At 45.1% G+C, this 27,403-nt stretch overlaps 2 protein-coding genes across 2 annotated transcripts in view; both read right to left on the bottom strand.

The window, feature by feature from the left end:
- Positions 1-20,908, bottom strand: part of LOC147726746 (uncharacterized) — a 56,671-nt gene extending 35,763 nt beyond the window's left edge. The window contains exons 1-4 of the mRNA XM_086962738.1: positions 20,854-20,908; positions 13,831-13,923; positions 12,606-12,731; positions 10,944-11,275 (exon numbers count right to left, since the gene is read on the bottom strand). Of these exons, the coding sequence (XP_086818864.1) occupies positions 10,944-11,275; positions 12,606-12,731; positions 13,831-13,923; positions 20,854-20,908 (606 nt within the window). The remainder of the gene's footprint in view (positions 1-10,943; positions 11,276-12,605; positions 12,732-13,830; positions 13,924-20,853) is intronic.
- LOC147726745 (low-density lipoprotein receptor class A domain-containing protein 1-like) overlaps positions 1-27,403 on the bottom strand; it is a 221,717-nt gene that overhangs the window by 83,780 nt on the left and 110,534 nt on the right. The gene's annotated exons all lie outside the window — the stretch shown is intronic.

Here is a 27,403-nt window from a genome sequence, read left to right as displayed (position 1 = left end):
GAATGCAGGCAGTGTTCTCAGGCCTGCACCCATTTTGCCTAGCTTTCATCCCTTATGCCCAGGGCCCAGGGGTAGTGAGTGGTGCATGTGCCTAGTCTTTCTGTGGGTTGTCTTGAATTTAAACATCATGGAGGGGCTGGATCATGGCATGGGATTGTGCTGATTTTTCTGTGATTTTCGTTTTTTGGGCCTGTTGTGGATGGACAGGCCATGTGGTTGGGGGCCATTTTGAGTGCTGCTACAGGCCCTGGCCATGTGCTGTGATGGAGGGGGCCAGTTTGAATGCAGGCAGTGTTCTCAGGCCTGCACCCATTTTGCCTAGCTTTCATCCCTTATGCCCAGGGCCCAGGGGTAGTGAGATGTTGCATGTGCCTAGTCTTTCTGTGGGTTGTCTTGAATTTAAACTTCATGGAGGGGCTGGTTCATGGCATGGGATTGTGCTGATTTTTCTGTGATTTTCGTTTTTTGGGCCTGTTGTGGATGGACAGGCCATGTGGTTGGGGGCCATTTTGAATGCAGGCAGTGTTCTCAGGCCTGCACCCATTTTGCCTAGCTTTCATCACTTATGCCCAGGGCCCAGGGGTAGTGAGTGGTGCATGTGCCTAGTCTTTCTGTGGGTTGTCTTGAATTTAAACATCATGGAGGGGCTGGATCATGGCATGGGATTGTGCTGATTTTTCTGTGATTTTCGTTTTTTGGGCCTGTTGTGGATGGACAGGCCATGTGGTTGGGGACCATTTTGAGTGCTGCTACAGGCCCTGGCCATGTGCTGTGATGGAGGGGGCCATTTTGAATGCAGGCAGTGTTCTCAGGCCTGCACCCATTTTGCCTAGCTTTCATCCCTTATGCCCAGGGCCCAGGGGTAGTGAGTGGTGCATGTGCCTAGTCTTTCTGTGGGGTGTCTTGAATTTAAGCATCATGGAGGGCATGGGATTGTGCTGATTTTTCTGTTTTTTTTCGATTTTTTGGGGGTGTATAACTGAACTGATGTTCCTCTGTCTTCCATTGCTTTTAGGTGCACAAGACTCAAGAGAACCACCAGTGCCAGGAAGAAGTCCTGCAGCGGTGTGTGTGTGCAGCATAACGTCACGCGACGTCACGTCTGGCCTCAGACAACTCTACAATTCGTGCAATTGCGGCCTGCTGTCTGACCTGCTCTGAAGAAGATGGCAACAACTACACAACAAGACCTAGACTATAGAAGCACATTCAAAAAATTCACCCTTATTTAGGATATTTCGTTTGTTGCTCTTTATTAGCAAACATTACTCCCCTTCTTCAATCTTAAATGGGGTAGCCGAAATAACTAGGGTAGTGCTAAATTCAAACAATTGCCTGATTCTCATTCATCAGTGAAGACACAGTTGAGAGACCGATCATACCACACTCAGTCTCGTGTCCAACGTATATAGTGCTAAACCGAAAAAAAGTGTGTAGAAGCGAGATGGCACCTCACGGGTGCACCACCAAACGGGGACCTGACTGGTACTCGCCAGGACAGCCCTGTTGTCATCATCGGTACCATCAAGCTTAGAACAGAAAATAGTGTCCAAATACACAAAAGATTTGTGGAAAAGTGCAGTGGAAATATAGCAGAAAAGAAAACAATACAGTGTCAAAAAACGTTTAAAACACTCATGACACAACACAGACACTCCAATTTTATTCACTTTCTTGTGTTGTGTATGGAAGAAATAAAAAGAAAAAGTAGATGTGGTTGTCACCTATTTAACCACTCATACTTTTACTTGCCGACATGTTTCATTGCCTGGTAGCTTGTAGGCAATTTCATCAGGGCGTCATATATATTAAAGCCACTGCAGATGGACCCACACGTCTTCACAACCTCATATGGTCTTAGGTGCTCCTACCAATTGAGGCACGGGCTGAGATACAGCGGCCGCTTCTCAAATGTCCGCGATTTGAAGGGGAGAAGTGAATTATCGACTTTTTGCGATTTTTCTGGCATTTTAATGACAACCGTGTTCCATCCGGCATATTGAGTGGAGGGCGACCTATTGACTAGCTTTTCCCTCTAAAGCTCCTCTTTTTCTGAACTGAAGAAGATGGCCCCAAAAAAAGGTCTCCGTAGCTCCTCTAGCAAGAAAGTTGCTAGTAAGGACCAGAAGAAGCAAGTTACCAAGGAGGCTGGTGTGCCGGCCGACGCGTTTTTTGGGAGCAAAAAAAAAAGTACGCCTGCAGCAGCAGCAGGATCTGCTGGGGACCAAGCTGGGAGCAGCACCCCCGCTCCATTGGGTTCAGTGCCTCCACCACCACGCCAACTTAAGTCAAAGCCCTTGAGTGCTTCAGAGGCAGTCAGTGTACTTCTCCATTCACCATCGACCAGTGATGTTGGCTCATCGCAAGAAAGTAGCAGCAATGTCCCTGAATCAACACAGGTTGTTGTAACTCATCTGACAAGTGTTGACAACCACAGCCGCAACAACAACACCATGTGCAAGTACAAGCCCAAGTACATGTGGAAGGAGAGGCAGCGCAAGGAGATGCGCAAGCAGAGGTGCATGGAGGGTCACAAGTGCCCACAATAGTTGTTCCTCCCGAAGAAGGGGCACATCAGGAAATCGACAATCAAGCCGAGGTATCATTGGAAGCCACTCCTCCTGATGATCATTCATTGTCTTCCACATCCCTAGCAAGGAAAAGATCAAGGGGGGTGTCTACATCTTCTTCAAGCCCACCTCCTTCTGATGAACTGGATGAAAATTGGGAACCACCACGGCCGTCTGAGAGTGAGGCACACCATGATCTGACAAAGGTACCTAAGCGTAAAAGGAAGTTCGTCGAAAAACTCATAGCTATGGAGTGTGATGAGGCTCAACAAGAAGTGAGGGATACTGCTGCTGATGAAGCCTCTCACGATGACGACGAGCCAGTCATCATAAAGGTCACTGCAGCCCCAGCGGGCATGCAGCAAAGAGACATTTTGACCCTATCCCGAGAAGCTGCTGAGCGTGATGATGATGTCGACGAGGAGGCAATGGAAATGGAAACACAACAATCATTAGATTTGGCGTTAACTAGTACACCAACACCTACCGCTTCCATATTTCTTTCTCGCAAGAAGGGACCTCCATCCACCTCGACCTCAATTAGTGGTGGTGAAAGTGCAAAACGTACTGAAGTTCGGCAATCCACATCCTCCACTTCATCTGGCATTAGCAGCAGGACCACCACCACCAGTATCGCCGCCTCCTCCGGCCCCCAAAGACATTTCAAGTCTCCAGTTTGGGACTTCTTTAGTGTTTGCCCAAAAAAGGAAAACGTAGCCATTTGTAGCATTTGTAAGCTTCGAGTTAGTCGTGGTAAGTTTGGTACCAACTATGGTACCGGAGGCCAGAGAGGTCATCTTAGGAGAACGCACGCTGTCCAATGGCTTGCACACCTAGATGCGGTCAAGGAAGCCCAAATAGTACGTAATGAAAACGTTGATTTTTCATCTGATGATGACGAGGAGGCAGAAGACGATTCAAACACTTCACTTACACCCAGTACCCCTGTCAGCAGCACACCCCATGTGAGCCACACTAAGAGTGTGGGAGAGAGTGAGACATCAATGCGAAAAAGTTCATCAGCGAGCGTAACTGGGTCGAAGATATCATCATCATCCCGTAAATCCTTGGTCCAGGGCAACATTAAAAAGATGTTGTTTACAGAAGCGCAATATGAACGCAACCACCCACTGACGCGTCTGTATAACACTAAGCTGGCTAAAATGCTAGCTCTGGACCTTCTCCCTTTTTCTTTTGTAGAAGGGGTTGGTTTTCTAGAATTAGTGGCAGCGCTCTGCCCTAAATGGAAGGTTCCTAGCCGGTTCTATTTTGCCCGAGTTGCGGTTCCAGCACTACATGAAGATGTTCTGGAGGTGATTGGGGCAGCTTTGCAGAAGAGTGCTGTTCACACTATACATCTGACAACAGACATGTGGACCAGTGGCGCAGGCGCTGATTACATGTGCATCACTGCACACTGGGTCTCTTTTTCAGGGGCTAAAGCAAAGCTAAACGCAGGTGTTGACCCGGACATTGTTTTTAAAGCTGCTCGGAAACATGCAACACTATCCATGTTTGGTTTGGAGAAACGTCACACAGCACAAAACATTTTGGATGTCTTCAACACAAAGGTCCTTGACTGGCTGTCCCCCAAAAAAAACCCAGGTTGGTTATGTTTCCACGGACAATGGCTCCAATATAGTTAAGGCCATGCAGCTGGGTGACTATTTCAGAGTGCCGTGTTTGGCGCACTGTATAAACCTGGTTGTCAAAAAATTCTTGGGTGATAAAGACAGTGCAGCGTACAGAGTAGTGGAGACCTGCCGAAAAATGTGCAACTATTTCAGCCATTCTTTTAAGGCCCGGAAGCATCTGAGGAGCCTGCTATATGAACGTCAAATGCCAGTGAAAGCACTCATCCAGGAGGTGGTAACACGTTGGAACTCAACCTTCTACATGCTTGAGCGTCTGTATGAGCAGTATACGGTACTCGATCACTATTTCTTAACACAGGGTACAGCTCAGAAGGAGGACCTGAGGATGGGTGCGGCGCAATGGAACATAGTTAAAAGCCTGACACACATGCTTCGTCCTTTTGAGTTCTTCACGCGTGCAGTCAGCAAGGAGGACTGTAATTTGGGAAAAGCTATCCCATTGTTGTACATGCTGGAGCACCAACTGAAGGAGGTGTGTTCTGTGTTTGAAAAAGATGAAAAAAACCAAGACCCTTTTGTTCTGGCTGAGAAATTATTAGAGCACCTACAAGGTGATGAAAGTCTTAAAATGATCCACTCAAACCAGCATTACATTTGTGCTACTATTCTGGATCCACGCTACAAAAAGGCGCTGGCAGGCCAAGCATTCTTTCCTTTTGCTGATGAAGATGTTACAAAGTACAAACAGTGGATAGCCTCCTCAGCCAAGAGGTTTGAAAGAGAACGGCAGCAAATTGAAGGAAAAGGCAGTACATCAGCATCAGCAGGCCATCCCCAGTCAAAACAATCCACTTCTGCACCTGTGGCTGCGGCACAAGTGACCTCTCAGCCGTTAAAGAGACCGGCAACCGGATCATCTGCACCACCAGACACAACAGTAACATTGGAGGCTGAAGAGGATTGGCTAGCTCGGCTTGGGTTTGGTTCTCAAAAGGTCACAGCAACAGCTAAGCAAAGTGGAGGAACCTTGGAGGAGAACCTTGATTCGATGGTCAAGGACTATCTGAATGACTCAACAGAGGTCTATGTTAATGCTGACCCATTTACGTATTGGCATGGGAAAAAAGAATTGTGGCCACAGCTCACCAACCTGGCTTTAAACTACTTGTCTTGCCCACTGTCTTCTGAACGTGTTTTCAGTGCTGCTGGTGGCATTGTAACTTCCAAACGGAGCCGCCTCTCGCCCAAAAATGTGGAGAGGTTAACAATGATCAAGATGAATCAGCACCTCATACCACCAGATTTCAGAGTACGAGAAAGCGCGCCGGATGAAGACGAGGTGGCCAGCAACATAGATGAGGGAATTTCTTCTCTGTCAGGTGACACTGAGCTCACCCTGCCTGAATTCGCAGAGTATGATGACGAAGCCTTATTCTCATTCATGGACCGTGATACCAAGCCCTGAAAATGAGACAACGAATCAATAACTTTCTTTTTCATCCTTATTCACTTTTATTCCTGTGTGTCTGTCTTTCTTTGTTGTGCACAGTTAATATAATTCAAACTTTAATCAGATAATCACAAAAACAAGCCCATCAGCAGAACTGTCTTCACTTGTTTGCTAATTGATTTGAAGGTGCCGCAGTCTGCATTCCTCAGGTTCACAAGTTCAGAAGAACATGCTCCTCTATCCTCCTCCTCCAGACTCCTATTTCCATCAAAGCAGAGGGCTGGTTTACGCCCAATGAAGAAAGACTCAGCACTTGTGGGGGTGTTGTTCTACCTCTTTGCAGGTGAGTTGACGGCTCTGGGGCCATTGCTGGGAAGCTCTAATACCGGATAAAAGTGGTTTGGACCAAATCCGAGGCGGAATTTTTTTTGTGTTTTTGCTGACTTGCTTGCCTTTGAGGTGCTGTTAGGGGGGGTTCCGTCTGTTTGTGGGTGAGTTTCGGGGTCTGTGAGCACTGCTGGGACACTCTAATCTTGATTGCATTTGCTTTTCAGGAAATCCGTGGTGGCAAACCGGACTTATGGCCTAGCTACGCAGCGCGTTTGGACCGAAGGCCGAGAAATATTGTAAGTAGGAGATGTTGCTTTTGGCCTGTTTGGGGGTGTTATGCTTTTTGGCGGGTGGGTTGGCGGGTCTTGGGCCATTCCTGGGAAGGTCTAATACCGGGTAGAAGTGGTTGCGACAAAATCCACGCCGATTTTCTTTGTTGCTATTTCTGACATTTTGCTCAATGTAGCGTTTTCGGGGGCCTGTTTGGGGGGCTTCCTGGTGTTTGTGGGTGGGTTTCGGGGTCTGGGAGCACTGCTGGCTATAGATACTTTACTTTGCAAGAGGTTTGAAGCAAATCCATGGTGGCAGAGGGGAGTTAGGGCCTAGCTGCAGAGCGCGCGCGGAGTGATTTGGGAAATTTGGGAAAAAATGACTAAGTCCCCATTTTTGTACTTTTGCTCTTTGGCTGTTTGGGGGTCTTCTACTCGTTTTCTCCTGGGTTGACAGCTCTGGGGTCATTGCTGGGAAGCTCTAATACCGGATAAAAGTGGTTTGGACCAAATCCGAGGCGGAAATTGTTTTGTGTTTTTGCTGACTTGCTTGCCTTTGAGGTGCTCTTAGGGGGGGTTCCGTCTGTTTGTGGGTGAGTTTCGGGGTCTGTGAGCACTGCTGGGACACTCTAATCTTGATTGCATTTGATTTTCAGGAAATCCGTGGTGGCAAACCGGACTTATGGCCTAGCTACGCAGCGCGTTTGGACCGAAGGCCGAGAAATATTGTAAGTAGGAGATGTTGCTTTTGGCCTGTTTGGGGGTGTTATGCTTTTTGGCGGGTGGGTTGGCGGGTCTTGGGCCATTCCTGGGAAGGTCTAATACCGGGTAGAAGTGGTTGGGACAAAATCCACGCCGATTTTTTTGTTGTTGCTATTTCTGACATTTTGCTCAATGTAGCGTTTTCGGGGGCCTGTTTGGGGGGCTTCCTGGATTTTGTGGGTGGGTTTCGGGGTCTGGGAGCACTGCTGGCTATGGATACTTTACTTTGCAAGAGGTTTGAAGCAAATCCATGGTGGCAGAGGGGAGTTAGGGCCTAGCTGCAGAGCGCGCGCGGAGTGATTTGGGAAATTTGGGAAAAAATGACTAAGTCCCCATTTTTGTACTTTTGCTCTTTGGCTGTTTGGGGGTCTTCTACTTGTTTTCTCCTGGGTTGGCGGCTCTGGGGCCATTGCTGGGAAGCTCTAATACCGGATAAAAGTGGTTTGGACCAAATCCAAGGCAGAATTTTTTTTGTGTTTTTGCTGACTTGCTTGCCTTTGAGGTGCTCTTAGGGGGGGTTCCGTCTGTTTGTGGGTGAGTTTTGGGGTCTGTGAGCACTGCTGGGACACTCTAATCTTGATTGCATTTGCTTTTCAGGAAATCCGTGGTGGCAAACCGGACTTATGGCTTAGCTACACAGCGTGTTTGGACCGAAGGCCGAGAAATATTGTAAGTAGGAGATGTTGCTTTTGGCCTGTTTGGGGGTGTTATGCTTTTTGGCGGGTGGGTTGGCGGGTCTTGGGCCATTCCTGGGAAGGTCTAATACCGGGTAGAAGTGGTTGGAACAAAATCCACGCCGAAAAGCCTTTTGGCACTTTTTGTAACTTAGGGTTCGTTAGGGTTAGCCCTAGCAGCAGGATTGCATGTGTTTCGGGGTGTTCTAGATTTTTGCAACTGAGTTCTGGGGTCTTAGAGCACTCGTAAGAATGTGTAATTTTGGTTGCAAGTCATTTGAAGAAAATCCATGGTGGGAAAGGGGGGATTTGGCATAGTTAAAGAAAGCCTTTGCCACTATTCTTAACTTAGGGTTCGTTAGGGTTAGCAGTATTTCTATTGCATGTGTTTGGGTGGGGGGGTTTTCGAGTCTTGGAGCGATGCTGGCTATGGATACTTTTGCTTGGTTGCTTGCAAGTGGTTTGAATGCAATCCACGGTGGGTAAGGGGGTATTTGGGCCTACTTTTACTTTCAAAGTACGTTTTGTCACCAGTTTTCTGCTAGGCCTCGTTTTTTGTGATTTGATTGGGGGTCTTCTACATTTTTGCGACTGGCTTTAGTAAGGGTCTGGGTGGGAGCACTGCTGGGAAGATCTAATTTTGTTCTAATACACAGTTTACAGTTCACCTAGCTTGAGGGGAAAGATCCGCTACATTAATTTGCCCATACTTATTTATCCTTCAAAAGGTGACTCAGACAGAGTACGCACTGTCAAAAATATTGTACTGTCTACTAGGAAAATCAAAGTGTGACTTTTTGCACTCCACAGCCTACATACCTTATATTTATTTATCAGTGGTGTTGTAATATTATATCACTTCCTGTTTTTCGTTGAATAATTACAGGCCGGGTTTCAGTCTGTGCAATGGGGAAAAAAGGATGGAGTCAGGCTTCACATTAGCGAGCCGCAATTCAGCATCCGCCAGGCAGGCAGTGGACAGGGTGTCTTCTGGTCACCAACATTGATGGACGAAGCGTCAGATGGAATGGAGGAGTGCCGCTAATAAGAGGAATTTTTGTTCTGCATGCAACTTACTTACCAAATTCAACAGGACAACTACAACAACATACAGATACAGTATCCATTGTGTTTTTCTATGACTGTGACTGCATTTCTTGGATCTCTCTCTGCTTCTAAATTGATCCCTTAACACATCACTTAGTCCACTCCACTATCACATCTGCACCACACATAGTCATTTGTAAGTGCTCCTACGTAATTCGCAAGTCGCAGCACGCCCCAGCCCGTAGAGGACTGGGATGGCCCCAATGATGAAGCATGTCACCAAGGGGCAACCCTGGTGAGTGAGGGGCACCTAGAAAAAGAGCAATTTCTCCTTTTCTATCTACTACACCTTCCAGACCAACCCCATTGAGTGTTGTGAATGGATTTATAGTGACCAGCAAGGCTCTCAGGTATCTGGCAACAGAGACCTTATGTTGAATATAGTTATCAATAATTCCACACACGCCCTGTACTGTCGCATTCTTTCTTCCACAGTTGTCGAAAGTACTACTTACTTTTCACTGACATGCATGCACTAGTGCATGCACTTTCAAAGATTGATGGATAGGTTTGTACCCAAAGATTTGTTTATGTTCAATTGTTTGTCCATGCTGTGCTTTTTTTACAGGGTGTCTTCTGGTGGTGACCAACATCGATGGACGAAGCGTCAGATGGAATGGAGGAGTGCCGCTAATAAGAGGAATTTTTTTCTGCATGCAACTTACTTACCAAATTCAACAGGACAACTACAACAACATACAGATACAGTATCCATTGTGTTTTTCTAGGACTGTGACTGCATTTCTTGGATCTCTCTCTGCTTCTAAATTGATCCTTTAACACATCACTTAGTCCACTCCACTATCACATCTGCACCACACATAGTCATTTGTAAGTGCTCCTACGAAATTCGCAAGTCGCAGCACGCCCCAGCCCGTAGAGGACTGGGATGGCCCCAATGATGAAGCATGTCACCAAGGGGCAACCCTGGTGAGTGAGGGGACACCTAGAAAAAGAGCAATTTCTCCTTTTCTATCTACTACACCTTCCAGACCAACCCCATTGAGTGTTGTGAATGGATTTATAGTGACCAGCAAGGCTCTCAGGTATCTGGCAACAGAGACCTTATCTTGAATATAGTTATCAATATTTCCACACACGCCCTGTACTGTCGCATTCTTTCTTCCACAGTTGTCGAAAGTACTACTTACTTTTCACTGACATGCATGCACTAGTGCATGCACTTTCAAAGATTGATGGATAGGTTTGTACCCAAAGATTTGTTTATGTTCACAATTGTTTGTCCATGCTGTGCTATTTTTTCTTGTCTCACAAAACCTTTCCCAAAACCCCCCGTACCCATCCATTTTTCAAACCCTAACCCTCTTCCCCCGGGCTGTGTGGTTTTGATTGATGTGTGACTAAATTACAGCAATAAATCCACACACTTGCTGGGGAGGATAAGGTGATACCAACAGGCTGGTCAAGAAATCCGAGGATATATTCTTACTCTGCTTGACAAAGACCCATGGCTAATGTCAAAGAACTTCAACCGAATTAGTAGTTATACTTTACCATTTGTTAGGCTACAATGTGGCACTGTTCTAGTGTACTGTCACCTGCTATATTCTCTATTGTACCGTTGTATTGCTCAGGAGGACAAACCAGATTTCATTTTCTTTTTTTTCATAGGCATGCAACTGCCACTGTGTCACACCACTAGTACCACCCCTATGAGGAAATTTTATCCGCCCAGGATTGCCAACCTTATTCGCTGTTTCCCGTGGAGTCAGCCCTGGGCCTAGCCCTACTTGCAAACAGAAATTACAGGTAAGATAGGCGTTTGATTGGAGGTAGTATAATGGAGTATTAGGAGAGACGAGAAATTGACGGTAGTACTACTAAAGTCCTAGGACTATTCAGGAAAACAAACTTACTGTTAAACCCCCACCCACCAGACTCAAAAGCAGTAAAAAACAGGTATGGTCAGATAAAGTTTCAAAAATTATATTTTTATAGCCCTAACAAAATAATCTCCCTCAAGACCCTCCCTAACCCCAACGATTGTCCTTCAAAAGTCCCCAAAAACCCAACTCCCAATTCCCACCCCCCAAAAGTCTCTAAAAAAGGGGCAAGGGACACTATGGCAGGGTTCTGTTGGCTTTAGCAGCCAGGGCATCATGCTCCTTGCGGAGGGTGGCAAGTTCGAAGCGGAGGCCCTCCACCAAGTTCTTATAGTTCAGGACCTCCTGCTCCAGGTAGGACAGTCTGAGGGATAAGCGGCGCCGGTGTGCCTTGCAAATCCTGTGGGGGGCAGCTGCTGTCTTTGCTGCTCGGCGTTGGCGTTGGGCTTTGGTAGCCCGGCTCCGTACCGCTGGAGCACTGCGCTGGCTGGCAGCCCGCACGGAGGAGGATGCAGCTGTCCCCGTGGACGTTGTTGTTGTACCAGACTGCGTCTCCTCCTCCTCCAGGGCCACCAGCCGCCGATATTCAGCGACAGTGGCATCCAGCCTCCGTTGCCGGGCCATTCGAGCCAGCTCCTTCCTCCTTGATGGTGTCTTGGATTTGGAAGGAGCAACTACATGAAGAAAGAAAGACATAGTCTGTAACCAATGCTCCTTAAGATTAACACAAAATGATTGAGCAGAAAGTTGTCACAGTACAAGTAGCAAATTGAAAGCACAGTACATAACTATTGAGGACAGTATCTATGTAACCTCCGACTTCTTCATCCTTGCTCTAACATTAGTGGGAGTTTAAGGAACAAATTCTACAAGCACTATGGACTTCCATTACAGTCGACTATGACAGTACACCAGTCTTATTCTTCTTCTTCTCTCTTGTTTAGGAAAATTGGTACGTTATCTTATGCAAGCCGGCATAATGCCAGCGCAGTGAACTTGCACCCGAGAAAAACAGACGCACACCATGGTGAGTGAGACAGACTTGCGTTACTGTACCGGTCCAGTACATGCAGGTGGTGAAGCTCTTACTTTTCTATTACGGGTGGCACTGAGAATACTCTGTTAAAAGGGCTACTGCTTAATTAATTTAGATTTCACCCTACAGTGCAAATGAGTATTAGAAAAGGAAAATAAAGAAGCTAAATAATCTGATTATCTATCACTTCACATGGGATGTATTTGATGACATATGGGATGACTTTAGGTGCTTTGCTTATTATTGAGTGAACAGTGATACCCCCACACATGAATGACGTACTACTACTAAACTAAAGTTATTAAGCGAGGTAGGGAGTGTCCACCGTAATAACTGGATATATGCTGTGCTTGCAGTTGCAATACAAACTACTGCTACTATTCATGGTAGTATTTGGACAAAATTACAACTTCTTTTCCTTGTCTTTACTACACTGGAACGGACGTGCGGGTGCGGTGTTACATGCTCTTCAAAGTAACACTTAGTTCATCCAGTGACCGTCTACTCTCTCTAGATACACATATGCTATCTAAGAGTCAGATAGTACCATGAATGATCCAGGCATCCATCCATTCAAAGTATATGCACACATACAGTTTCTGTTTCACCCACCCAGGGTGTTCTCCTTACACCCATCCTTGCTTCATCATTCACCCAGCCATGCACCATACCATATTCTTTCCTTCCCAGCCACCTCGGGGACCAAGCAAACACATATCATTCTTCTTTGCCAGTCATCATTACATTTCTCGTCCTTCCACACTTACTTACACCCTTCTTTCGCTTTTCGTTCATCCCTTCCATCAAGTTCACCTCAGATCTGATTGGGATTCTTCTTGCCAAAAACTTCACAGCTAAGTCGAAGTACATTTAGAGGAGGCTACTACCTGGTTTATTTATAATACACCCGTGCAGAAAGCACACTCTGCAGTCTTCAATCTCAAATGAGTAAGGAATGTATAGCTTACCTCTGCCCGCCACCACCGTGTCATCCCCCACAGATTTGTCCGGCACTTCCACCGCCTCCTCCCCAGAGTTGTCCTCGTCCAATGCCACCACCACCTCGACGCTGGCCCCGCCTCCAGATGTTCCACCTACAAAGTACATTTAATAATGTTAGAATACACCACTCACTACTGTATAATATTTGGTCTAGGCGGAAGAAAGAAATGTGAAAAAAAAACAGTATACAATTTAATAATTTGTGACTGTCTACTGTCAAGTAAAAATTTCCCTTTTTCCAGGGAAGGCTGTTGTCTTGCTGCACTTTTTGGCACAACTGATGAATGCTTGCTTTTTACTTTTAACACGTACCACTTTTTCTCCTAACAGACAGAAGCTTGACTTCTAAGAGCACGAGCAGGATCAACTTCAAACCAGGTGAGAGCTCGGCTCGACCACAAGAAATGTGTCCAATTAATCGTCAACACTAAGCACTTTTCCGTTTCCAGTTAAACGTTTACTTTTATGACAAACTTGATTTCAATAAATGTGTTTACTTTTAATAAAGCTTTTAAACTCAAATAGACTCTGTGGTTTTTGGTCCTCCAGACTAGAGTGGATGAGCTAAAGGTTTTGGAATTTTTGCAAGCATAAGTCCGTGCCTCTGCCATCGGTAACTTTGGGAGCTAAATGACTCTGCCACACTATCTAGTCAGTAAGGAGATTGGGGGTTCAACTACAAAGTCTGTTATCACTGAGGTATGTGGAAAGTCTAACAGCACCTATTATAATTGATAAGCTAAGCAATGCATTATTTAGTGTCCTTAGTTCTGTTTGTGCAGATTTGTCCCTGCAACAGTAGTAGAATGGATTGTCCTCCTATCCAAACCAAAAGTAAAGTAGTATCTTATTCTTTCTTGGTGGTCATTCACCTTTTTATTGTTGGCAATTGTCAAAGCATAAACATTTAGAATACTTGAAAATACATTATGGACAATCCCAGAGGACTGCACTCAGTGCATAGAGCTATTGCTGACTAGAATGGGAGTCCAATGGAAATGCCAAATGTGCAATCTTAGTTAGCTACACAGACAGACTAATAAGAATAATCTAGTAATACCACACGGAGTAATAGTCGAGGCAGGATAAGAATTTAGATCCTGTCTACAAGAAGATCAAAGACGATTTAGAAAAAATCGAATGAGGAACGCTAGGAAAAAATAAGTACTCTATATTAAAATTAAAACTTACTGGGGCCAGCAAAGGAGCCCTCGCCTGCCCGGTCCTGGCCTGCATCGTCAACAGCACCCTCCTCCTGTGTCCTCCTCTTGCCCCTGGGGGAAGCTGATGTACAACATGAAAGAAAGAAAAACAGAAAACATGGATGATATTTGTCAACCAAATCAAACATTTCAAAAGAACTAACAAAATATTTTTGCGAAATAGCAAATAGACAACTACTCCACGGGATATATTATTGATCAATCTCATGTGGTCGACTACGTTATTACTTTAGTATTGCTTGATTTGCGGACCGTCGAATTGGAAATTACCTTATGTAACTCACTAAACAAAGTACTAAAAAGGTTTGCCTAGGATTGGCAGGCAGCAGTCCGCAGCAAGCGAAGTGACAGCCAAAGTCCATCGTGATTGAAGATCAGCGACAACACTAAAGTTTCCTACTACATTAACCAGTCATTAAAATACTCAAACTATCAATCCACCACCACTATTTCTTCTTATCGCCATGTGTACAAAGGAAGGACTGGACTTGAGTCTCTAGGGGCTGATTTAGAAGCCCCTTGCGGCTCTTTTGCTCCATTGTTGCGTGACTTTTGTGACGCAGCGGCAGCACAAAAGAGGCGCAATGGTGCGGCGTATATTAACAACGTGACGCATATGGGAGATGCATCACGTTGTAAAGCCCTGCGCCAATAGGGGGCGTTCCGGCGCAAGGGAGGGCGTTCCTGCGCAGGAACGCATCCTAAAAGTGGCTGAGGGAAATCTACAAGATTTCAATCAGTCACTTTGAGGACAATGATGCGTGACTCAAACCCTGCGCCTGCTTGAAGCAGACGTACGGCTTGACGCAGCATTGGGGAGATAGGGCACCCCAGAGCATTGATGGAGCTGCGCCATCGTTGCGACGCAACTCCAGCAATGCGCCGCCTTTACGGCACAGATGCGTAACGCTTTGGTGACGTTTTAGGCCCATGGTGCGCCGCATTGTAAATACGGCGCACCATGGGTGATGGTGGCGTGACGCACAATTACTGGTGCATCCCTGCTACTTTGCAGGGATGCGCCGGTAATTAAAAATCTGAACCTTAGTGTGTAGCATTACGCAGTTCTTTAAACTACACTCATACATAATTTCACAGGCCAATGAAATGAACACAAAATCTAAAACAAATAAGCATAGTAGCAACACTACTGAGAAGAAGGAGAGCAGTGTACCTGAAATGCACAGAAGATTTTGAAATATAATTTACCTACAATGTAATGAGCAGCATTATTGCTCTTGGTAAAAAACAAAAATTTGCAATATAATAACACAGCAGGAGAAAACATAGTAGTAAAGAAATAGCTACTACTACTCACCAAGCCCGGGGATCTCAAGGCCAAGGAGGTCGAGCAGATCTCGCTCACGGGTCAGGACATCCGTCCAGCGGTGGGTGGCCTGGTTGTAGGTGCGCCAGACCCGAGAGTGGTGGTAAATGGCCTGGCACACCTTCTCCCACCGCTTCTGGCGCTCCCGGACCCTGTACCCGGCACTGATCTTGCCGCCTCCCATGATGGTCCTGGGGAGGCGGCGCTGAACATAAAAAATGAGTTGGCCCACCTCCTCCGGGGTAAAGATCTCCCTGGGTACGACCTCCTCCCCCCTCAAACGCCCGCATGGGAGCCGGACACGGGGTGCGGGACCCTTCCCCTTCTCTGGATGCTTCCCGGCTCCCTTCACCATGGTCTGGGCGGAAAGGAATAAAGAAAATAGAATAGGGAAGAGAAGAAAAGAAAAGAGTTTAAAAAAGTAGTTTAAAATTAACCAAAAGTAGCAGTAAACACAAAAATATAGGGCTAGAAAAATAGAGGGATTGATAATAAGTAAAATATATCAAAAAAAACTTCAAACAAGCAAAGGATGGCAGAGATTGAGAGAGGATACAAAGACCATGCCCAGAACCATAGCAATGAATGAGAAACAAGATGGCCGCGCCCGTTCACGACCGCGCGGGTAAGTTCGCACGAGATTTTCCTTGCGAACACTTGCGAAACTGTACTGGCGAGCCGCACACTTTGCGAGATTACACTTCGCGCCCGGAAACAGAAATACGTCAGGCAAACAAAATGGCCGCGCCCTTGAACGACCGCGAGGGTAACTTCGCGCCTTGCGCTATGAGCAGCTCGCAAAAACGCACAAAACCTTGCGAACTAACACGCCGCAAAAAAACAAATTGCATATTCGCACGAATTCGCGGCTTCCGAATCCGATCTCGCGAGTGTTCGCGCCCCGCAAATCCCGCGAAATTGCAGTAAAACGTGTTTTGCTAAACTGAAAGCACTTGGCAGGTGCAAGAGTTCAAACTCATCATTAGTAACAATTCCCTGTAGTGCTTCCTGACTGGGGCCCCTCCAGAATTCAGTTGCTAGTTGCAACAATTGTATGACGCTGCTCTGACCCTCACAGCAGGCTCATAGAATAGCTACAAGTAGGCCACAAAGGTCCTGGAAAAAAAAATGCACTGCAACAGAAAGCAAATTACAGATAAGGAAGCAGGTGCCAGACTGGAATTTTAAAACAGTGACACATTAATAAACTAACCCCAAATTAATTCATGTCAGTTGAAGCAGGGCTGGTGTGCTTGCTTTTCCCCCCCATAATCTACAGTGATGATGAACCAGAGGGTGGCATTGATGTAACAGAGGGTTGCAGTGGTGAAACAGAGGGTGCTGGGAACCTGTGATGATGAACCAGACGTAGAAACAACATAATCGCGACCGCTGCGAGCCGAAATGTTAGTTCGCAATTGCGAACTGGTATGAAACCCTCGCGAACTGGCAGAAATCCTTGCCAACATACAAAAAAAAAAATCTGCAAATTCGCGAGAATTCGCGGATTTTGCGGATTGCGAGTTCGCAAATCCGCAAAATTCGCGAACGCGAGATTCGCAAAATTCACCCAAACTTACTCACAGGCCCTGGGCAAACCTGGTGCACTGTACTAGGGACATACTAGTAAATCAAATGGGCAATCATGGAGAAACCAAATACTATTACATTTTAGGGAGAGAACATGTACACTTTAGCACTGGTTAGCAGTGGTAAAGTGCCTATAGTACTAAAGTCAACAAAAAGGTCAGAAAATCACACGAGAAAAAGTTTGGGGATAACCTTGCAAATAGGACTAAATCGAACAAAGAAGAAGAATAAATGCGAAACACTTAGCTGTGCACTTGATAATACAGAAACACTCTTACCTGATCATAATAATACCGAGGTACTTGGAGTTTAACTCTTAATAGCACCCACACTTAGGGCATCATTATGATGCCGGTCGGCTGGACTGCTGGCCGCTGTTGTGGTGGTCAGGAGACTGCCGACAAGCATCACAATGTGACTAACGGGCTGGCGGACGGAAACTCGTCGGGCCATGGTGCAGCCCTGGTAAAGGGCTGCAGCACATGCCAATGCTGTCCATACATCCTGCAAGTCCATGCACTGTGTGCCATGCACCATATCGTGTGATGTGAATGGGGGCACAACAGTGACCTACGATGGCAGGGGGGCCAGTTTGGGGCCCACCCATATCCCTTTCCGACAACCTTTCATGGGGGGATTTCTGCCTTGAAAAGGCTGTCAGATAGGGATATTGTAATCCAGACGGAGGTGCCTGTCTTCGCTCCCCCACCATTCAGGGATGTTGCTCTGACTGCCGCCCAGTTAGGATCTATGACCCAGCGGTCTTGCGTCCGAATAGTATCAGAATATGGTGGTTGAACCGAAGGGCTGTCAGCAGTCGGACTGACACTGACGTCCTATCGGCGGTCCCACCGTCAATATTGTAATCATGCCATTAGAGCTTTGCTCCAAAACGTCAGTCACAGATAATAAAATAAGTTGTCAAGAACTAAGAACAGGGGTGTGCTGAGTGAGCCAAGATGGTGGATGTTCTTTCCTGAGATTCCTACAGGTGCAGCAGTGTAGGTAATGGGGGCCTCATCTGGGGCACTAAAGACCTCCCCCGCACTCCTGAACACCGGGAGCCCCCTTGCCCGAGACTCGTTATCACTTGCCCCCACTGCAGCGCTGAAGACTGCAGCTGCAGTGGAGGAGGGAAAAAAGCGACAAGATGGCAGGCGCAACTTGCACCGTGAAGCTGACACTGCAGTGAGGGATTGCAAGTCTGTAAGGGGGGGTCAGCCAGCAGCTGTCTCACACCCTTGGTGCCTGGGGCTACCATCCACAGGACCCAGCAATCGGGAGGGATAAAGCAGACTTGAAGGCTTACCCGCAGAGGTAAAGTAGCCTGGATCCCAGAGGACCATTTAGTACCTGGCTAGACGGCCCAGGTGGATTCTTCCACACCACTTTACCAGATAGACTCTTTGCTGTACCTAAGCCTTTTTTTGGGCTCTCATCCAGTGCTTCTACCTTTGCCGGCCTCCCAATCCTCCCTCACCCTGGAGCCTAGCAGGTTGCATCTGCATGCATTAGGCTGGTGACAGAATTGCAGCCTTCCGGGGATTCCCTAGCCCCCACTTGTATTGGCGGGAGACTCACCCTAAAAGAAAGGCCCTCCATCTCCCCTGAACTGGAAGATATATGGGCCAGGAGCTTACAGGCGTGACAGTGTCACTGTACCCTGCTTCCCCCCTTTTTTCCATCGCTGGTGGGCACCATGCAGGCCTCCCTGTACAATAATGCTTCCTGCAGTAGGCTTTAGAGGGGATATCCCCCACCTCTTTCTATACATAAGACTCAGCAGTGCCTGTGAACTGGACATTCTGATCCCTAAAAGTTATGTCCTCCAGGCATTTTGGAACCAACCCTACCTGGTCGTGTTGCCTGCTAAGATGGGCCAGCAGCGCTAGCGGGTTGGCACCCATCGACGCAGACGGAGTCCTCTTTTATTTGATCCTCTCCAGGGGTTCCCATGTGGAGCCTTGTGTGTGTGTGTGGGGGGGGGGAGTGTTCAGCTGCTATTCCTATACTTACCAGCTACTCCACTTTCTTGCCTGGGGTGGTGACCCTTGTGTGATCATATACCATGGGACGTGAAAAACTATTTGCCATGCATACGCAAAGCAAAATGTATAAATCCACAACCCGGATGTCAAGACCCAGTATGTATCCTGGAAACAAGGGGAAACTCTGTCAGTCCCCAGGAATGCAGACACTGGGGCCATCCAAAGGTCGATCAAGTTTCTTGCGCTGCACTCGAATGTAACATTGGCGAGGTCGGGTTGGAGGTCTTCCTGTTGTGAGCTCTGAGTTGTGACCAATTGGGTCACTGACTGATGTGGGGGGACACATCTCAGAACTGGTGGACATGGTGAAAGAGGTTACATCTACAGTTTCTTGTCTCTCAGCAATCTCAACAACCTTGGAAGAGAGTGTGGAAGATTTCAAAAATAGGGCAAGGCATTGTAACGTCCAGTTTTCTGGATTTCCCGAGGGAAGGAAGGGCTCAGCACCAGAAGTCTTCCTTGAGCAATGGATCATGTCTTTGAAGCCTGCGGATAGGCTCACCAATGGGTTTATCGATGAGCGGGCTATCTTTAATGGGCTCTTCCCCCCGGAACTAGATCTGGCAACCATTGTAGTGTTACATAAATCGTGCCATCGTAAACGATGTGCATCTTAAAAACCAATATCCCTTATCAACACAGAACGCAAGATTTATGCTAAGGTCCTGGCTAACAGACCCCTACTCATGCTGCCACACCTGGTCCATGCAGACCAATGTGGGTTTATGCTGCACCGTAGCACCACACACTGTTCCTGCAGAGTCCAAATGACACTGGTGCACTACACGACCAAACTGACTTATTGCTTATTGATTTTGAAAAGGCCTTTGACTTGGCCGGCTGGTGTTTTATGAAGAGGGTACAAACGAAAATGGGTTCCGGGCCGAAGTTCTCGTCATATGTCCAGGTCCTGTATTCACACCCATGTGTGCAAGTCCCAGTCAATGATACCCTCTCAATTCCTTTCTAAATTGGCCGGATAACCTGACAAGGTTGTCCATTATTCTTCTTTTTATTTACTTTGGTGATACATCCCTTAGCAACCTGGAAAGGATGTGATGCCCAGATCCAAAGTTTAAATTGGATGATAGCGATAGAGGACGGCAAATCAGTCTATGTGGATGATATCCTCCTGTTCTACTCCTAGCCTTCTCTCACATGCACCACCTGTTTCAGATATTGACGCTCTATGAGGGGCATCCGGCCTTCAGGTTAACTGGTCCAAGTCCCTCCTGGTCCCCATGAAAGGTGACAGAAGTGCTAAGGGTTAGCAAACCAGGTTGCCTGTCTCTAGACTGAGTTTTTAATTCTTAGCCCTGGAACCTAACGTATCCTGGAGCTTAAATCTGGCCCCTTTAATGACTAAACTGACAACAGCTCTTGTTACATAGATCAAACTTTCACTTAATGTGCTCATCAGAATAACACTGTTTAAAATTAAATTGCTACCTCGAATACCCTACACCATCAAGAACTTTCCTTTGCTGATCCCCTGATCCTGGTTCCAAAAAGTGCTGACCAAAATTAGTTCCTTCCTGTGGTGAAACCAACCATCTAGAGTGGCCTTTGGCAAATGTGTCCAATCACTGTATGGTCAGGGGATGGCCATGGCAGAAGTTCACCTGTATTATTGGGCTTTGAAGCTATTGATAGTGAACAACTAGATGAGTGGTGGATAGCATGGCCCTGTATTCCACGTAGTTGTAGCATGGATTGCATGGACAACAGAACAGGTCTGCTCTATGTAAACCCTATCCATCAATCCCTTCCAGATATGACTGAAGTGTTTCTCTGGCCCTGGCAATCCACATTGAAATTGACTGGTTGACATCGAAACATCCCACTTGAAACTCCCCTAAGGAAATGTAGCTGGTTTTACCATATGTTAGACCAAAGGGTTTAAAGAAACAGGACCATATTGGGATTTCTATAGTCTGTAATGTTTGGCAGGGTTCCCACTTAAAACCCTTTCAAGACCTCCAATCCAAATTTTCTTTACACAAATCCCAATTCTACTGCTCCTTACAGCTAGTGATGTAGCCGCCTTTAGTCCACTTGAAGCTAAGATCCTTGGGCCCCATGGTAAGGGAGGTATCTCCCAGATCTATTAAATCCTTTTCATGATCTCCCAAGCTCCTCTTACAAGTCCACAATCATCGTGGGAAGTGTGTCTGGGACCCCTTGATGAATCAGATTAGAGAGATGCCTGTATGTCCCCCTGAGTTCTGGCCATCCTCTCCTTCACATGGCCTGCCTTATAACCCTAAGATTGTGGCGAGCCAATAAATTGAACACATCGACCTGTAATCTGGACCAGGATGAAGAGGTCCAGTTTTTGCACATAGTATGGGACTGTCGCCTCATATGCGGTATTGGTGGGAAGTGTTTGCCTCATTCACACAGGTGATTGGGAACTGAGGGAACATTCCCCAAGAATTGCCTTGCTGGGTAAGTGTTGTGGAGGACTTTCAGGGATCAAGGGGAAATCGTTTACTCCTGGGTATTGGGACAATACCTGCCAAAATAGAAATTGTTAAACACTGGCATTCTGGCGCACTTTCTCCTCTCTAACCCTGGTAAGCCGGCAAGTGGCGATGGACTGGTGCACTAAACTAGAAGTACTGATCTAGGTATCCAGAAGCTGTCCACAGAAACATAAGAAGGTGTGGGGGTAATGGTGGGCATATTATGGTGTAGGTTGATGTATAATTCAATGCCTTTTACTTCTTATTAATGTGATTCTCACTTTTTATGCTGGCAGATTGTCGACTGTGCCATTACTGTTTAAATAAAATATTATAATGACATTTGGTTACAAATAAAAATGATTTAAGGGCCTGATGTGTGAAGCAGTTTGTTGATCACTTTTCCCCTTTTTGGAATTTGAGACCAAAAATCTGCTTTTTGCAATGTACTAAACTCATTTTGGGAGTCTGTAACTGTTTACAGACTCCTAAAATGGGTCTAGGCATGGATAAGGAATGCTATTTGAAAGGGGTGTGTTGTAGACATACCTTTCAAGTAGCAATTTCTATCCATATGTATCAGTGATTTAGGACTGTAATAGAAGTCATACGACATTGAATAGTTACCAACCCACCAAGTTGGGATGTTAGCAGATTTGCAAAAGGGAAAGTGTCACTTGGGGACTCATTACCCTTTGTGAATTAAAAAAAAAAAAGTTTGTTTGTAAGTAGGGAGTGGTCCTCGGGAAAACTGCATATTCTTACACAAGCTAAAAAAACGGTGGCCCGGTTTCCTTTAAAGAGCTAGCTACATTAAAAAAATGATGATTTTATTAAACAGCGATAACAGACATGGTGGTCCAGTAGAGCACTGTCCTAGCTGAATGTCTTGTCACAGCTGCTTGGGACGCAGCATCACATTCAGCTCACAATCCTACAAATGCCCAGTAACCTTTCTATCATATACCCACCCTCCTCACTGGGTTCCTCCTGACCAGCTGCAAGTGCTGACTCCAACTTACTGGGCAATTTTGTTGGGGACCCCAAACTACTTCCTTTCCTGTATATTGGCACATTTCTCCATCTTCAGCAAGTCGCTCCCTTGGAATCATTACCTTTAATATATTTATTTCTTTATTTTATTTATAAAGTTTTGTAAAATGCAAACATGACCCGTGAGGGCATCAGAGCACTTTACATTAGGGAACGAACGTGATAAGTAGGAAACAAGAGAAACAGTCAACAAACATGAAAAACTGTGCAAACAAAGAGATTAACAAGTTGATACGTTTGACCTCCAAATGAAGTCAGCAATAAAATGGTCATGGTCAGAAAATGAGTCCTAGTTATCAATACATTTGTATAAGCAACAAGAGTGATCTTAGGGTAAGAATTTGTTCATCAGAAGTTTTTAAAAATTTTTTTTAATGAGGTGGACGAGGGAATCAAACGGATTTCCCTAGGCAGAGATATCCAAATGTTCATGGTGAAACCCAAGAATGACCTGTTGGGATCTGGTACTGTGCAATGTTCTGCATCTGCCTGATAGTTCTATTTTTTGTGCCAAATACCTAGGGGTATTGCAAAGTAAGGCGTTATGCATCATGCACACAATTTTTAGTTGAATTCTTGTCTCATAAGGGAGACAGTTCACTGATTTTAAGTCTGGGGAGATGTAGTTATTTTTTGTTTTGTTCCTTTGATGAGTCTGACAGCAAAGTTAAGGGAGGCCCTGAGAGAGGCCAGCTTTTAGCTAGGCAAGCAGCGAGTGTAACACTTCCGTGGTCAAGTTGAGGAAAGACGAGACCTTAGACCGCAGATTTAAAGTCGTCCTAGGAAAGGAAGGGTTTTAGTTTCCCTAAATGCTCATCTGATAATTCGCTCCTTTGGTAGCACACCTGCTGTGATTCTGCATGTCCAGGTATTTGTCTAGGGTTATTCCCATAGATCTTGCAGAGTCTACGTAGTGAGGAGAGCAGTTTAAGGCTGTTAGATGCTTCATCCATAGGTTGATCTTGAGATTGAGGATGAGGGGGTAATGAGGAGGAATTCCGTTTTGGTGGCATTGACTTTGAGGTGACTGCAAGTAAGCCAAATCTGAGTATTTTGGAAAATAGTGTTGAGGGACATGAAGTCATCTTGGGAGGAGATTTTCGGTTACAGTTGGGTGTCGTCTGCATATATGTGATAAAGAATGTTAGAAGATGTCAAAGTGTCTGCTAGAGGTTCCAAGAATAGGTTGGAGAGAATGGGTGAGAGAGCGGATCCTTGTGGGACCCCAATGGTGACCGCAGTGGGCTTGGACAGGGATTGATTGGCATTGACTCTTTGGGTTCTGTTGTAGAGAAATGAGGTAATCCAGGAAGAACGGACCCTGATAACCCAATCCTCCTTGTGTACAAACAGGTAGTAGTGTTCCCTGACAGGGAAATGCCTGCACATTCGATAGAAAATTTTATAATAAATTTATAAAGGCATGGAAGTAAACAGAATAAACTCAAAGTATTAAACTCGGGTGCTTTGATTAACCCTAAACACTTACTACCTAGAGGTGTTAAATAGCACACCAAAATGTGCCACAAATGCAACAAAAAAGAACTAGGTTGTTTTTTTAACAACACACCATTAGCCATTATTTAGTCATTTGCACGTATATCTCATATGTGGGTATGGATAACCCCAATTACTCTACTCAGAGACAATATCAACACTACCAATCCAGGAATTTGAATCCAACACAATTAGTCTTCTTGTTTCTCAGTAAGCTTTATTTCCAAGTTTCAATTGATTCATATAAAACTCCCAGCACACAATTTGCCGACACTTTTTTTGTCTCTCACAAATACTTTTTCAAGGCTGGACTGTCAAGGCATACACCAATAAATACACTATATACATATATACATATACACAGGACAACAAATGGCTCCATGTATATATCACATTCCTAAACAAAGATATAGGAACATACACACATAAACCATCATTTGGGTAAACCACATTACAAAACATAAAACATTACCACATATTAATACATAAAATACAACATATTGGTATGTACAATTTAAAAGAAGAAAAGAAGGCCATCATAGAACACAGCCGATATAAAAACACCAGAAAAGAGCCCAAGTTAGTTTTGCAAATTTCTAAAGGGAAGCGAACGAATTGTCAATTCTGCAATTTAAAGGGATGAAAAAGTGTACACACCCGAACAGCGAAACTATAAGAGCGCCTTCAAGGTAGTGCAGGTATCATAAACAGCAAATAACCTACCATACACGAAAGTAACATAGATGTCCGAATCATGAATAAACCAAGCCTGCTAGAGCTTGTGCCGAAGATATTTGAAATCGCCAACTCGTTACTATGATCACACTGGTGAGTTCTAAAAAGATATATATAAGATTTCACTGATGAGTTCGCACCTATTGTCCAATAATGTCAGAGAACAATAGTTCACATATTACAACCACACTGGCTTCATTGCAACCTTATTGCAATTTCCTAATAGGTAGTCCCTTCAAAGTTCCGCCTCAACACTTTGTGATATCAAGAACTGCTGGACAAATTTATCTCCCCGCGTACTGCTAATATGTAACACCAGGGTGGAGCTACACATCACACCTGTTTTCTATCTACCCATCTAAGATCCAATCAGATGGCTCCTATATCCCTCATGGTGTGCTGTTAAAAAAACCCTAGTTCTTTTTTGTAACCCAATCCTAAGTTCAAGTAGTTTTAGAAGGCGGTCGTGTTTGACAGTATCGAACGCAGACTATATGTCAAGGAGAAGAAGGAGACACAATTCATTCTGATCCAGCATTTTTAAAACATCATCCTCTATGTGAGTGAGTGCTTATTCTGTGCTGTGACCTTTACAAAAGCCAGATTAGCATTGGTCAAGGAGTTGGAAATGCTCTATTTGGTTGCACAGTTGGATCTGGACATATTTTTAAAGAAGCTTTGCTAGAGTGGGAATGTTGAAGATTGGGAGGTAGTTATTGAGGTCTGACCAATCAGGGATAGTTTTTTTTTTCAAAATGGGGATTACCTGTCCCACTTTTAGGCAATCAGGGATGGTGCCTTGGCAGAGTGAGGCACTTACGATCTGGGCCATAAAGGGAGAATAGAGGATTTGTCCTCTTTGAAGATAAAGGGGCAATGAAATAATTAGATGGTTTCAAGGCTATAAGCATGTTGTAAATGTATCTTTAATTGAGAGGTGTGAATGTGTGCCAGGAGGCATTATTTTTGGAGGAATGCCCAGGGTGATCAACAGGATTGGCAGACAGTGCAGGAGGTGGGGTGATGTGTTATCTAGCCAGCAGGCGCTCCATCGCTGACTGCAGTTCATTTTCAATGATTTCAGTTTTTCCCAAGAGAATGGAAGCAAAGTCCTCACAATTTGGTAGTGTATTGTCCCCAATGTCTAGAGGGTTTGGTATGTTGAGCAATTGCTGCTTGGCAATTTCAAAATGTTTTTGGGGCCAATGTCTTGCTAGTTCAACCTGAGACCTAAAGAAGTTGGTTTTTGAACTTTGGATTCATTTGTTGTGTGTGTTCCTCATTGATCGTAAGTGTTTTAGGTGCTTCATGGACAACAAGGATCTCCAGGCTCTTTCCCTAGTCTCAAATTGTGTCTTTCAGTATTAAGGTTGTCGGTGAACCAAGGCTTAGAGACTTTGGTGAATATATTTTTTAGTTGAAGGGCGGCGATCAAGTCCAGGAATTGTTGTGCTCTGTGAGGTCGTGAAAATCTACCATGTCCATCTGTTGAATCAGAGAGTTGTTGCAGAGGATAGAAAAGTCATTAGGATTTATTTTTCATGCATTTCTTTTCCATTGTTTTGGTTTCTTTAGTTGACGCTTTCAGAGTGTTCCTACATCTTCATGCGGGTCCTTTCAAAATCTCATTGCGAGTTTGTTAAACCTTGAGAAAGGTTCTTCAAAGATGAGTGAGGAGCCAGTCAGATAGAGGAGTGGATCTTCATTATTTGCCAGATACTTGGCTTTAGTCAAGACTTCCTCATCCTACCACCTGTAACTATGTGTCGGCTTCCCCTCCACACACACTGCAGAATTCTGTTACATCATTATTCACTCTCAGAATTCCTGACAGCCGCTTAGATAGACAAGGAATAAAAACACAGCACTGAGTCGAACAATTCCTAACCAAATTTTACATTGGTTATCGATGAATAGGTGGATACTGTCTGGAATTTCCAGCAACAAACAGGGACAAGACCCAAATCTATGGTTGGCACTTCTCCCTTAAGTGGTTACACCCAAGAACCACTATATGGTAGAAGTAAAGATGGGGAAAAATTTTGACCAAGAATTCGATTGTAATATCCCGTGGTAATGTCATTCAAAAATGCATTCTCTGATTTGTGTATTCATTTATTTGGAACGAATCCAAGGAGCTCAGATGAAATAAAGAGACCACAGCTGACACGTGTTTTCGTCCATGGGGCTAGAAAGGACAAGGGCTTTTTCAAAGCCAAAATATTGTGGAGGTCATGTGACTTGTAAATATATGCTCGTACAGTCCCTGTGGTCCTTATGAAGTAATTTTTCTCCATCTTTACTTCTACCAAATATTACATTGGAAGTTCCCATTTGTTTTAATTTGGTAGATCCTAAAAGTGTGTTGAGATTGAGGAGCGCTTTCCTGACAACCTACTCATGTAATAACTAAGACATCTAAAAACGTTTTTGGGAGAACATGCTATATAAATAGGAGTAGACTTCTTAAACCGCCACATTCAGGTAGTAAGGAATGGGGGCTCATAAATGGACTTCAAACCAGCAGCCATGTATTTATTATTTGTATGGGTTAATATACTTGTTGCACACATTCTGCAGACTATTACCGCAGATTCATTCACCAAATATTATAATGGAAAAGCTCATTTGGTTTAGCTGCTAAAAGTGTGATATGGTTGGTAAGCCCGATATTCTTGCCCCCCCCCGCTCGTACAAATGCAGTCCATCTTAAAATTTTGGGAAAAGGTTTTATAGCATGCACTATATAACTGAATTTAGCTAGTCACTGAGGATAAAAAGTGCACAAGCACATTACTTGCTTTCAAATCGAGTGGCTTTTGCATT

Source organism: Lissotriton vulgaris, chromosome 3_1 (assembly GCF_964263255.1).
Source record: "Lissotriton vulgaris chromosome 3_1, aLisVul1.2, whole genome shotgun sequence".
Taxonomy (NCBI): Eukaryota; Metazoa; Chordata; class Amphibia; order Caudata; family Salamandridae; genus Lissotriton; species Lissotriton vulgaris.
This window is presented reverse-complemented; position numbering and strand designations above follow the sequence as displayed.